The following is a 14,409-nucleotide window of genomic DNA, read 5'->3' on the forward strand; positions in this document are numbered from 1 at the left end:
CCCCAGTCCCAACCGCCTAGAACGCATCCCCCTGTATTGGGGGATGGCTCTGGCTTATGCTGGATATGTGATAGGTGGGACGGCGCCCCCCTCTGCCCTTTACTGGGCAGAGCATTCCTGGGCTGTACTGCCCAGGAGGGGTTGCTGTCGGACTTGCTCCGCTCCCCGCTTTGTAACCTGCCCCCCTGCCTATCCTGATGTGCGCCTCAGTCCCAACCGCTTCCCGCCGTGTAACATGTTCCCCCGGCCCCATTTCATGTTCAAGGGCAGCATGCTCTATATCCCTATGCAATGTGCGTGTCCGAAGCCCCATTGAACTAACACTCGTTTACTAACCGTTGCATGCTCAACTGCTCGTTTATGCAGTACTTCAGGCAAGATCTCTCACAGGCATCCAAGCTGTCGCAGCAACCCGCAAACGGGTAGCAGCGCGTATGTTGCTCTTTCGTTTTCTGGTCAAAATACATCTGGACTCTGTGCCGACCGAATACTAAATGTTTCAACATGTCGTTCTTGCCCCCCGCAGGTACACCCAGCTCACAACCGGCATCCTATGTAGCTGTTTGTTTCCAATCATGATCTAGCAAGGTAATAGTGTACTCCACAGCCAAATTCACTGTCATACTTTGCGCGATACGTACATGATGCATCATCAACTGGGTGATGCAATACATTCAAGTATTGCCCGTACCACGTTCGCAACTCTCAGCTGACGGAGGCCGGTATATGTCTGTGGCAACAGTCAGAATACCGGCTATGCATTGCTGGGACGAAAAACAAACAAACCTGGCCATATCCGACAAAAATAATTGGCTGGCCTCGCATATGTCGTTGAGAGCGCCGCACCAACCTATGGAAGAGTGTCAGATGTCATTGCTGGGGTAAACGCCTCTTTGGCGATGCCCGCAGCATCTTTCCCCAACAAGGTCCTTACTATTCGTTGCGCCATTGACGCCGAGCATGGAATGTTTGCGCAAATGTACACGAAGCTGTTCAACTGCGCCGCTCCCCCGCATGATGGTCAGAAATAAGGACAAGTTGCGCGCGTCAAGGTTCTCTTACCGGGAAACGTCACATACTGTAACAAGCACTTGCAAACCGTTTTGGACGAGCCAAAAACAGGCTTTTGATAAGTTTGTGCCCCTCCCCACGCCATTCACACTCACAAAGGTGATGCTATAAGGCATCCTTTGTTGAGCTGAAGGCAGGGGGAAGAAAGTTTAGTCCTGATTGACAATAACACGTTTGTTGACGTCCCGGGCGTCAGAATACGTGTGAACGACAATGACTGTCCGAACGGGATTGCTGGTGGCTAAAACTGCGTCAAAACACGGGACATAAAGATGCAAGACGCGGCATACTTTGGAAACCTCCAACTTTCTTCCCCACAAGACACCCCCTCCCCCTACGCCTTCGCAAACCTTGTCCGCAATTTCCATGGCGACATATTTCTTCATAAGATGTTGTTTCATCCCCTCCGGTACAGGCTTCAAATCTTGTTCGGTTAACGCTTTGGACCGTGTCAAACGGGAGAACAAAGAACGGAGAGCACCCGATGAGCCTGATGGCTGCTTTGGACCCTGATTCTTCAAAGCACGGGTGATAGCACCATTTGACTCATAGTCCTTTCCACCAAGGTCCCAATCTTTCGCCTGGTATAGGCCATCTCTGGGCCCGCAAGGTATGTTCAGTTCGGGATTCGGCGGGCTACAGGGGACAAGGATGGTTGTTGTGCATGCCGTGGGCTGCAGCGCGTATTTACTGTTCACGCAGTTCCTAACTTCCATGTTCAAGTGTTCTTCATCAATGGTGTCCAAGCCGCGCAACTTCATTGTCCTCTGTAAGTAGTCAAGACCATAGTCCATTAACTGTCACGCCAAAAGGCGGCTATAAAGAAAGCTCACACTTCATTCTCGCAGACAGTATTTATGCTGAATGTTCGCACGCAGGTAAGCCAACGGGCTTACATCTTCCCCGTATCATGGACTCACAGTCCATCTGCCCATCCAATCAAATCTTTGGTCTAGGCATTATATCGTCGGTGACGCGAAAATAACCAGAAAACTTCACCTCACGATACAAAGCACCCGAAGGAAGGAGTGGTGTTGCAAGGAAGACATCGTACATGAGACTTCGATTGTCATCACACCCCCATGTGACCGTGACATGCCATGTCGATTCGACATTCCGACACTTAGGCCTGCCGACCCCCCCATCTTCTTCTAACTCCCAAGTCAAGCTCCCGCATTTCATCGCATATGCCCTCTGCCGCATGAAGTTGCACTCATTTGTGACCTTCACTGCTCTCGTCCTTAAGGCTCCAGCAATTGAAAGCACGCTTCCCCACTGCTCAGGGATCTTCGGACCACACACAATTTGTATTTTGCACGCGAATCAGGCTCAAGAAAATCCATTCCAGCTCGATCACAATCAACGGGTGCACCTGCTTGGACCCAAAGTCCCCTTGAACATCACAACTTGAGCCCAGACTTCGCGCCTGAGGTAAGCCATGCTTTATCTCTTTAGACAACCTTCTTATGTATTCCTCAAGACTTGGAACGTTTCATCCACGCAAGACTCGCCGCCACCTCTCTCATCCTACATCTCCCGTCCAACTTCGATCCAGAAACTTTCAGCAGCAATGCCTGTTCATACGAATCTTAGTGACATGTCAAAAACCGAAACTTCTAGTCATCCGTCTGAGCGTGTCCCAAACAACGCTCAACGATGGCGACTCAATGGTTCGGGCTAGCTTGTCGATCCAGACACATCGCTCGACTGGGATCTTGCCATGGATCTTGCCAGGCTGAAGCTCGGCGCTGTCGGCAACCTTCCAGACGACATACAAGGCCGACTAGGGACTTCACCTCAGTCCAAGCTAGGTGCTGCTGCTGTGGCGCCATTCAATGATGCGAGTCCGCTATGTGTGTGTGTAGTGTGCCGTCTGTGTATTTAAAATAGTTGCACATACATATCAGCCACTGTATATGATGATCCAGGCATAACAATCTAATAGGTATTATGCTAATTAGATCAATTATCGAAAATTTGGATAATACAGATAATTTGAACAAATTTAGGGCGGGAGGGTTTTCCTGATGTATACTCATTGTCACCCGCGAGTACTTCCTGCCTACAGCAATGAACTAATGTTTTGGTTGTGGCGAGCAAAGTATCTCACGACTAAAATTCAAAATTCCAAAAACAACCTGATACGTCTGGGCAACGGTACTGTCTACAATATCTCATGCTTCCATTCAAGTCTAGGTAAGAACCGCATTTGCTTTCAGATCTCAAGTCCCTGTTGGGGGACTGTTACCACCAAGAACAATGTCAATGTAGGTAAAAAAAGCACATGAACACAGACGCCCCCTCGACGTTCCCCCCCGGTCCTTATCTTCAAAAGATCTTCAAAAGACCTCCTCTTGGAAATGTTTACCATAACAGTCTGAATCAATCGTTCATCTGGGCTCTCAACCTTTTGACCTGCGGTTGAACAACAAGCCTAGATACAGCTCTCCCCACACCGCATCTCATCCGCGTTCTGCGACCTTGCCAATTGTGATTTCAAATTGTCCAGTTTGCATATTTGGTTGTTCGTGCGTCCGTAACACAAGTCCAACCAAAGATGGTTGTTTGGATCCGGTCGATCACGGCATGGGACTAGTAGATAGAGGCCTGCAAACTGAAAACATTTTAGAAGGCGGAGAAAGGGAAGAGAACTAATAGGTCGCTCACAGGGAATATACTAGAAAACGTACAACCCACCACCGAATTGACCCCGAATTAACTGTGAACAACAATTGACTACCTGCTAGCTATCATTCTCAGTCTGTCAGGGTGCCCGGTGCATACCGTCTGCTCCAGCCTCAGGACCGTGATTTTTGGTTGAATGCGCTGTTACTCGGTGGCCACGGCCTTCTTATGAGCAGCTTAGACCAGCACCCATCTCCTCTGGGATATGGAAGCATTTCAAGTTCTGGCATGCAAGACTGCGAACCATCGCTGCTATTTTTACAAAGCTCCAACCCTGAATTCGCCAATCTTGTCCTGGCTTATCTTACACATTTTCGATACGAGCGATCGGACCATAATTCACAGTTGTCACACATAGTGCTGGCAAATCGAAATCTGGGGCACACATGTCGGCCCATGGGCGGCAGAACCGATATTGCGGTTGCCTGGAAGCCACCAAAGATAGGAATCAGCATGGGGTTGTTGCAGAAAAGAAGTTACCGATTCCAGCACCGGTCCGGTTCGGCGACGGTGCTGGGGCAGAATTTTCTTAAACGAGGAGCATTCGAAGATCATCGATAATCGATCATCTATCATTGAGGGCAGGGGGCGTTAGAACTCATGCGCCAACTAACTCCCACACCAAATCACCCCATTATGTTGCTCCTTTGTAGTTTTAACTTCCTTTTCCCATTCTTATCACTCCCATCCTTCCCACACATACCCCCGCCCACTCACCCTGTCTTGTCTCCCTTATCCTCTCAGTTGGAGTCATTTTCTTCTTCCCTGTTTTCCCTATATAACTCGTCGCATGATAAACACCCACCCCCATCACATCTAACCGTCCTATCCCATATTCATTTCATATCTCACCTTCCTAGCCCTTCATCTCAATGTCGAACACATCGTCTGCCAAATCCTTCAGTCGCACAACTTACCATTCAGCTACTACCAACCTTCTTCCTATTTATCACTGACTTCGTCCGGTCAGAACTACAGTCGCTCATCCTGGTAAGCACCATAAGTTATCTCAACATGATGTACGATCTACCCACTTGATTCTAGGCAGTCTCAAGTAAGACGGACTCAGCTATTCTAGCAATCAGTACGTGTTTCATGACCGAAATGAGGCAGTCCTAGGATGGGCTTCTCGATGAGAACCAAAAGATCCTGTGCAGGATCCATCGTGATTTCCTTGGTATTGTCCAATGATTTGACAATGGATCCTGCCTAGATTTATCTGGTTCTCATCGAGAAGCCCATCCTGATGTAGGCCGCTACCCTAGCGTTGTTTTTCAGCCGCGCAAAGGAAATGTCGGTAAGCACACATTAGAGAACACGTACGAACAAAAGTATGTACATCAGAATGGGCTTCTTGGTGAGCACCAGATAATTTTGTGCAGGATCCATTGTGAGTTCCTCCACGATGGGTCCCGCACAAATTTATCCGGTGCTCATTGAGAAGCCAATTCTGATGTATGTACTTTTGTTCATACATGTTCTTTAATGCGAACTTCCTGACATTTCCATTGCACAGCTGAAAACCGACAATGAGCAGCAGGGTAGCGACCCCAACAAATCATCCATGCCAGGCAGTCTCAAATAAGGCGGACTCAGCTATCCTAGCAATCAGTACGTGTTTCATGACCGAAATGAGGCAGTCCTAGGATGGGCTTCTCGATGAGGACCAAAAGATCCTACGCAGTATCCATTGTGAAATCCTTTGTATAGTCACTCACCGCCGGACACGTGCATCCATCTGTCGAAAATGCAGTCATCATTCACAAAATTGCCATGAAATCCACCCACATGTATTTTAGCCTCCAGATATCTGATGACCTCTTCGGTGTCTTGTTTGTTGGCCATGAAATCCACCCAAATGAATTTTAGCCTCCAGATATCTGATGACCTCTTCGGTGTCTTGTTTGTTGGCCATGAAATCCACCCAAATGAATTTTAGCCTCCAGATATCTGATGACCTCTTCGGTGTCTTGTTTGTTGGCCATGAAATCCACCCAAATGAATTTTAGCCTCCAGATATCTGATGACCTCTTCGGTGTCTTGTTTGTTGGCCATGAAATCCACCCAAATGAATTTTAGCCTCCAGATATCTGATGACCTCCTCGGTGTCTTGTCTGTTGGCCATGAAATCCACCCAAATGAATTTTAGCCTCCAGATATCTGATGACCTCCTCGGTGTCTTGTTTGTTGGCCACGGAAACAACAATCCAGACATTGCTGGCAGGCTTATCGATGACCTCCTCGGTGTCTTGTTTGTTGGCCACGGAAACAACATTCCAGACATTGCTGGCAGGCTTATCGATGAGCACCTGATGATCCTGTGCGGAATCCATTGTGAAATCATTACTTCACAAAATTTATCTGGTGCTCATCGGGAAGCCTAACCTGATGCATGAACATTTGTTGGCACATGATCTCTAATGTGAACTTCCTGACATCTAAATGTCGCACCTACAGAGCGCCAATGAGCAGCAGGGTAGCGACCCAACAAACCATCCATGCCCGTTCTAAATGCCACTTGTGATCTTGTTAAGGCTTTCAGCAGACCAGATGAGCTCGCCGCCAATACCCAGAAGCTGATTGAACGTGTAGACTTCAGCGATGTTAGAATACCTTGTTGGGGGAACATCTTCTCCCCCTGGGTGGAAGTCGATTTGTTCTTGCTACTGTGCCATCCCAATCAGCTGACACTTGGACATGCCAGTCCTCCCCTTTGCAGAACCATCAACATTGGAGGATCGCGCAGGGTCAAAGCAAAGCCTGGCTGGATGGTTGGACTACACCCAGTAACATCCCCCAGAACACAAATCCCCAAGAACCCAAGTGTCAACAGCAAACCCTCTCAGGCAAGTACAGCCCAAGAATAACTCTGCCCAGTACTGAACAGAGGGGCTGCTGTCCCATCTATCTATCATGACTCTGACGGGCATGAGAATCACCTCCCTGTACAGGGAGATGCATGCTAGATGGTTGGACTATAGTAACCCCCAGAAACCAAGAGGCTGCAGTCCCTATGGGACATTGCACAGCAGAAACAAACAGATGGGGGGGGCAGACTCTGCGAGACATTGCACAGCCCATACAGACGGATGGGATGTGAAGAGAGGAGTGAAAAGCCTTACTGGAGGAGAGGAGAGGGGCAGAAGAGTTGAAAGGAGCTCGGGGGAGAAAAGAAGCTGGGGGGGGATTTTTTGTTTTGAGGGTGTGTGATTGAGAGTGAAGGCTACAGGCATAAGTGAGAGTGAGGAGGTGTAAAGGACAGGGCGAGAGGTTCATAAGTGAGAGTAAAGGCGAGGAGTGTGATATGAGTGAGAGTTGGCAGAGAGGATGTCAAGAGGGTGCAAGTAGGAAAACGAGAAGTGGGTGGGAGTAGCCCGGAGGGTGTTGTAAGTTGGGAAGGGGATTAATGTAAATAGGAAGGGGGGGGAGGGTGGAAAGAAAGAGATAAGAGAAAGCAGCGAAGGTTGTAGATATGTGAGTGAGTGAGAATAAGCGGAGGGTTTAGAAGGGACATGGAGGAGAGTGAAAGTGAGAGTGTGAGAGGAAAGGAGAGGGAGGAAAGAGAGATGTGAGTGAGAGTAAGGGGAGGGTGTGGTTAGGGACAAGGGTGAGTGGGAGGGGAAGGGCGGAAAGTGAGAAGTCAGTGATGGGATGGAGGGGGGTGTAGATAGGACGACGGTGAAAGTCGGAGTGTCATGGTAGACGGAGAGATGGGAGTCAGAGAATGTGGAGGGTGTAGATTAGAGATGAGTGAAAGTGGGAATATCAGAGCAGAAAAAAAAACAGGAGTAAGAGAACGGGGAGGTTGTGGATAGGAGATGAGTGAAAGTCAGAGTGCCAGTGGGAGCCAGAGGGTGGCCAGATAAAGAGTGTCAGTGTGAGTTGGAGGGTGTAGATATGGATGGGTGTCAGTGGAAGCCAGTGGGTGTAGTCAAGGAAGTAACAGGAAGTCAGGGTGTCAGTGAAAGCCGGTGGGTATAGTGAAGGACGTAAACCAAAGGCAGAGTGTCAGTGAAAGCCGGTGGGTATAGTGAAGGACGTAAACCAAAGGCAGAGTGTCAGTGAAAGCCGGTGGGTATAGTGAAGGACGTAAACCAAAGGCAGAGTGTCAGTGAAAGCCTAATAGTCTTAACGTGGTACCCCACCCTGGAGTACCGAGAGTGCATGGTGTATTATGCATATCGTGGGAGAGTGTACGGTGGCAGTGCAGTGTACAGTGTACAGTGTCTGGGGCAGATATTGCCTGACGTCAGCTTATTTTTCAGACATAGTGTACAGTGTACAGTGTCTGGTGTACTATGCTAGATATTCCCGGACACAGTTCCCAGGCATAGGATGATATTCCCAGGCATAGCTAGATATTCCCGGACATAGGCTTATTTTCCCGGACATAGTTCCCAGACATAGTGTCCAGTGTACAGTGCACTATGCTCGGTGTACAGTGTCCGGTGTATTATGCTTGGTGCACTATACTCGGTGTATGGTGCACTATGCTCGGTGTACAGTGTACTATGTTCGGTGTACAGTGCACTATGCTCGGTGTACAGTGTATGGTGTATTATGCTCGGTGCACTATGCTTGGTGTACAGTGCACTATGCTCGGTGTACAGTGTCCGGTGTACTATGCTCGGTGCACTATGCTCGGTGTACAGTGTACTATGTTCGGTGTACAGTGCACTATGCTCGGTGTACAGTGTCCGGTGTATTATGCTCGGTGCACTATGTTCGGTGTACAGTGCACTATGCTCGGTGTATTATGCTCGGTGCACTATGCTTGGTGTACAGTGCACTATGCTCGGTGTACAGTGTCCGGTGTACTATGCTCGGTGCACTATGCTCGGTGTACAGTGTACTATGTTCGGTGTACAGTGCACTATGCTCGGTGTACAGTGTCCGGTGTATTATGCTCGGTGCACTATACTTGGTGTATGGTGCACTATGCTCGGTGTACAGTGCACTATGCTCGGTGCACTATGCTTGGTGTACAGTGTACTATGTTCGGTGTACAGTGCACTATGCTCATTCAACAGTGAACTATGCTCGGTGTATAGGTATAGTGTATAGTGTCCAGTGTACTATGCTCGGTGTACAGTGCACTATGCTCAGGGTATAGTGCACAGTGTATTATGCATATCGCGGGAGAGTGTACAGTGGCAGTGCAGTGTATAGTGTACTATGCTCGGTGCACAGTGCACTATGCTTGGTGTACAGTGTACAGTGTATGGTGTCCTAACAGATTATCCTTGGGTAGGATACTGATGTATTATGCGTCGTGGAAGAGTGTATCATGGCTGTGCTGATGTATCATGCAGGTGGCAGCTCACTATCGCTCCTGCACATTATAATGATCACTCAGAAATAATCGATCAATCAACTGTTTTGGTGTCTCACATGGTTCTGTGAATACAATGGACAAACAATGATTTGGAATATACAGCAATTGAATGACTGTTGTTGCACCTCAACATAATGATCACTCAGAAATCGGTTGACCGACTATTTTTCCATCTCAATGTCTTCATAATTTCTTGTGTATAAATAAGTGAGGGCTTTCAGTGATCAACTGATGACTTGGAATGAATGAATTACCCTAGGACATAGTTCTCAGACATAGGCAGATATTGCCTGACAGAGGCTTATTTTTTCAGACGTAGGTCTCAGACATAGGACCCAGACATAGGCAAATATTCCCAGGCATAGGATGATATTCCCGGACGTAGGCAGATATTCCCGCACATAGCCTTATTTTCCCGGACGTAGTTCTCAGACATAGGACGTAGGTCTCAGACATAGTTCCCAGGCATAGGATGATATTCCCGCACATAGCCTTATTTTCCCGGACATAGTTCCCAGGCATAGGCAGATATTCCCACACATAGCCTTATTTTCCCGGACGTAGTTCTCAGACATAGGACGTAGGTCTCAGACATAGTTCCCAGGCATAGCCAGATATTCCCGCACGTAGGCTTATTTTCCCGGACATAGCTCTCAGACATACAACACAGTTCTTAGCCATAGGATGTATGTCTCAGACATAGGCAGATATTTCCTGACACAGGCTTATTGTCCCAGATGTAGTTGTCAGATGTAGGACACAGGTCTCAGACATGTGTACAATGTCCATGTGTTGTGGGAGAGTGTATTGTGGCTGTGCTGATGTATCATGCAGGTGGCAGCTCACTATCGCTCCTGCACATTATAATGATCACTCAGAAATAATCGATCAACCAACTGTTTTGGTGTCTCACAAAACAATGATTTGGAATATCAAGTAATTCAATGACTGTTGTTGCACCTCAGTATAATGATCACTCAGAAACAATCGGTCAACCAACTATTTTGGTGTGTCAAATGTGTCTGTGAATGTGATTGAGTGTTGAGCAGTCAAGTTCTTGGACATAGAGAGATTATCTACCTTGGGCACAAAGGAAGGAAGCAAACTCATGAGATAAATAGGCAGGCGCCAGCTTATTTCACCCTACCTATATGACACATAGCAAGACTACGACAGCAAGGACGCAGCCGAAATCAAGCGATACCATAGGAACAAAATAGCAAAAATCAAGGAAAATCAAGCCAGGCCACAGCGATATTTTCGCCAAAATGAAGCAAAATCACGCTCTGAGGAACGGAGGATCCGACCTCGGCCTACGCTTCACGCCAGACTACGACAAAGACAATGAAGAAAATCAAGACAATCCCCATCAGGTGGACTACGATCACAAGGACATTCCAGCCAAAATCAAGGAAAATCGAAAATCAAGCCAACTGGGACGCAGATTCTGACCTCGGCCTACGCATCACCCAAGTCAAGCGCTACAATAGCAAAGACCAGCGACAAATCAATAAAATGCGCCCAGGACCAGGACCAGGAATGCAATACCACAGACTACGAAAATCAAGAAAACACCCGCATGACAAGGATAAGGATCAGGACACAATACAATGCAACAGTCCACGACAGCCAAGTCAACGATATGAAATGCAATGCCATACGATACTATGCAATACAATTCGATATCATAGTCGATCCGAGGATAAGCAAAACAAGGGCATACATATGTTAGGCTTCGCGTACCATGTTAGTGTCTCGGTTGTTAGTGACTCGGTTGTTAGCGCTAGAGTTAGAAACCACCCCCCCGCCCGTTAGATCTCTCGGTTAGAATGAAAACGTATTGCCTCGTTGTCTCGTTGTCTCGGTACCATACGATCAGACAAGCATTACCATAGCAAGTCAAGCAATACCATAGCGATTCAAAGACCAAATATCAAGCAAAACGAGACGACATCAGACCAATATTTTCGCAAAAATCAAGCAAAATCAAGTCAACTCGCACATAGATTCTGACCTCAGCCTACGCATCACCCCCAATCAGCGCCACCGCACGCAAGACTACGATATACCATACGATCAGACAAGCATCACGATAGCAAGTCAAGCAATACAATATCATCATCACAGCCAAAATCAAAGACAATCAGGCCGTACCACAGCAATCCAAACGCCAAAAATCAAGGAAAATCAGACCACATCATAGCAATATTTTCGCAAAAATCAAGCAAAATCAAGTCGACTCGCACGCAGATTCTGACCTCGCCTACATGTCACCCCCAATCAGCACCACCGCACGCAAGACTACGACAGCAAAGACCACGATATACCATCCGATCAGACAAGCATTACATTAGCAAGTCAAGCACCGCACCATATCAATACAAACACAGAAAATCAAGCAAAATGAGACCATATCAGAGCAATATTTTCGCAAAAATCAAGCAAAATCAAGTCAACTCACATGCAGATTCTGACCTCAGCCAACGCGTCCCCCCCAATCAGGGCTACCACACGCAAGACTACGATAGCAAATATCAAGCAAAATCAAGTCAAGTCAGACACGGATTCTGACCTCAGCCTACACGTCACCAAAGACAAGCACTACGATAAGCGACTCCACGTCAGAAAAGACCAGCAACAAATCAAGACAATACACCAGACCATGATAGCGATATTTTCGCCAAAATCAAGCAATACCACGGCAAGAAAATAAGCAAAAATCAAGCAAAATCAAGCTCACTCGGACACAGATTCCGACCTCAGCCTACACATCCCCCCAGTCAAGCAAGACAATGAGGAAGAATACGATGCTTTACCACAGCACCAAAAATCAAGAAAATCAATATCATCCCGATCAGACTAGGATAAGGATCAGGACACTATACAACAGACTACGACAGTCACACCATCAAGAAAATGAAATAAATACCATACATAGACTACTATACGATACGATAACAGACACGACAGACTGCGATGGATGACGATAACAAGGGCATACACATGTTAGGCTTGGCGTACCATGTTAGTGTCTCGGTTGTTAGTGCCGGAGTTAGAAACCACCCCCCCCGCCCGTTAGATCTCTCGGTTAGGATAAAAACGTATTGCCTCGGTGTCTCGGTTCTCGGTACCCTACGCTCAGACAAGCAATACCATAGCAAGATAAAAGCAAAAATCAAGGAAAATGAGACCACACCACAGCAATATTTTCGCCAAAATCAAGGAAAATCAAGTCAAGTCAGACACAGATTTCGACCTCAAGCTACGCAATACGATCCTTACGTAGCAAGACTACAATAGCAACAACACGGCCAAAATCAAGCGATACAACAGCAACAAATCAAGCAAAAATCAAGCAAAATCAAGTCAGACCAGATCAAGATTTTCGCCAAAATCACGCTACACCCTGACCTCAGCCTACGCTTGACGTCAGACCACTATCACAGCAACATTCCATCCATAATCAAGGAAAATCAAGTCAAGTCAGACACAGATTTCGACCTCAAGCTACGCAATACGATCCTTACGTAGCAAGACTACAATAGCAATAACACAGGCAAAATCAAGCGATACAATAGCAACAAGATAGCAACAAATCAAGCAAAAATCAAGCAAAATCAAGTCAGACCAAACCAAGATTTTGGCCAAAATCACGCTACACCCTGACCTCAGGCTACGCTTCACGCCAGACTACGATCACAGCAACATTCCATCCATAATCAAGCAAAATCAAGTGAAGTCAGACACAGATTTCGACCTCAAGCTACGCATCACCGCAGACGAGGACTACGATAGCAAAGACCAGCGATAAATCAAGTCGATATGATCCGAGGGCCACGATAGCCAACACATAGCAAGACTACGACAGCAAGGACGCAGCCGAAATCAAGCGATACCATAGGAACAAAATAGCAAAAATCAAGGAAAATCAAGCCAGGCCACAGCGATATTTTCGCCAAATGAAGCAAAATCACGCTCTGAGGAACGGAGGATCCGACCTCGGCCTACGCTTCACGCCAGACTACGACAAAGACAATGAAGAAAATCAAGACAATCCCCATCAGGTGGACTACGATCACAAGGACATTCCAGCCAAAATCAAGGAAAATCGAAAATCAAGCCAACTGGGACGCAGATTCTGACCTCGGCCTACGCATCACCCAAGTCAAGCGCTACAATAGCAAAGACCAGCGACAAATCAATAAAATGCGCCCAGGACCAGGACCAGGAATGCAATACCACAGACTACGAAAATCAAGAAAACACCCGCATGACAAGGATAAGGATCAGGACACAATACAATGCAACAGTCCACGACAGCCAAGTCAACGATATGAAATGCAATGCCATACGATACTATGCAATACAATTCGATATCATAGTCGATCCGAGGATAAGCAAAACAAGGGCATACATATGTTAGGCTTCGCGTACCATGTTAGTGTCTCGGTTGTTAGTGACTCGGTTGTTAGCGCTAGAGTTAGAAACCACCCCCCCCGCCCGTTAGATCTCTCGGTTAGAATGAAAACGTATTGCCTCGTTGTCTCGTTGTCTCGGTACCATACGATCAGACAAGCATTACCATAGCAAGTCAAGCAATACCATAGCGATTCAAAGACCAAATATCAAGCAAAACGAGACGACATCAGACCAATATTTTCGCAAAAATCAAGCAAAATCAAGTCAACTCGCACATAGATTCTGACCTCAGCCTACGCATCACCCCCAATCAGCGCCACCGCACGCAAGACTACGATATACCATACGATCAGACAAGCATCACGATAGCAAGTCAAGCAATACAATATCATCATCACAGCCAAAATCAAAGACAATCAGGCCGTACCACAGCAATCCAAACGCCAAAAATCAAGGAAAATCAGACCACATCATAGCAATATTTTCGCAAAAATCAAGCAAAATCAAGTCGACTCGCACGCAGATTCTGACCTCGGCCTACATGTCACCCCCAATCAGCACCACCGCACGCAAGACTACGACAGCAAAGACCACGATATACCATCCGATCAGACAAGCATTACATTAGCAAGTCAAGCACCGCACCATATCAATACAAACACAGAAAATCAAGCAAAATGAGACCATATCAGAGCAATATTTTCGCAAAAATCAAGCAAAATCAAGTCAACTCACATGCAGATTCTGACCTCAGCCAACGCGTCCCCCCCAATCAGGGCTACCACACGCAAGACTACGATAGCAAATATCAAGCAAAATCAAGTCAAGTCAGACACGGATTCTGACCTCAGCCTACACGTCACCAAAGACAAGCACTACGATAAGCGACTCCACGTCAG

At 47.0% G+C, this 14,409-nt stretch overlaps 2 protein-coding genes across 2 annotated transcripts; one reads left to right on the plus strand and one right to left on the minus strand.

Moving 5' to 3' along the window:
* Positions 1–1,078: 1,078 nt before the first annotated feature.
* On the minus strand, positions 1,079–1,832 carry DEU56DRAFT_927413 (uncharacterized protein; the record flags this gene model as incomplete). Its single annotated transcript, XM_041358612.1, has 1 exon — positions 1,079–1,832. The coding sequence occupies one exon, from the start codon at positions 1,830–1,832 to the stop codon at positions 1,221–1,223; it is 612 nt and encodes a 203-aa protein (XP_041202905.1). The 3' UTR covers positions 1,079–1,220.
* A 6,519-nt stretch (positions 1,833–8,351) lies between these two features.
* On the plus strand, positions 8,352–8,789 carry DEU56DRAFT_746635 (pugilistDominant; the record flags this gene model as incomplete). The annotated part of the gene is made up of 1 exon (XM_041349213.1): positions 8,352–8,789. The coding sequence occupies one exon, from the start codon at positions 8,352–8,354 to the stop codon at positions 8,787–8,789; it is 438 nt and encodes a 145-aa protein (XP_041202906.1).
* Positions 8,790–14,409: the final 5,620 nt, after the last annotated feature.

The sequence above is a fragment of the Suillus clintonianus genome (genome assembly GCF_016758775.1).
Source record: "Suillus clintonianus strain FC179 chromosome Unknown DEU56scaffold_125, whole genome shotgun sequence".
NCBI classification, from domain to species: domain Eukaryota; kingdom Fungi; phylum Basidiomycota; class Agaricomycetes; order Boletales; family Suillaceae; genus Suillus; species Suillus clintonianus.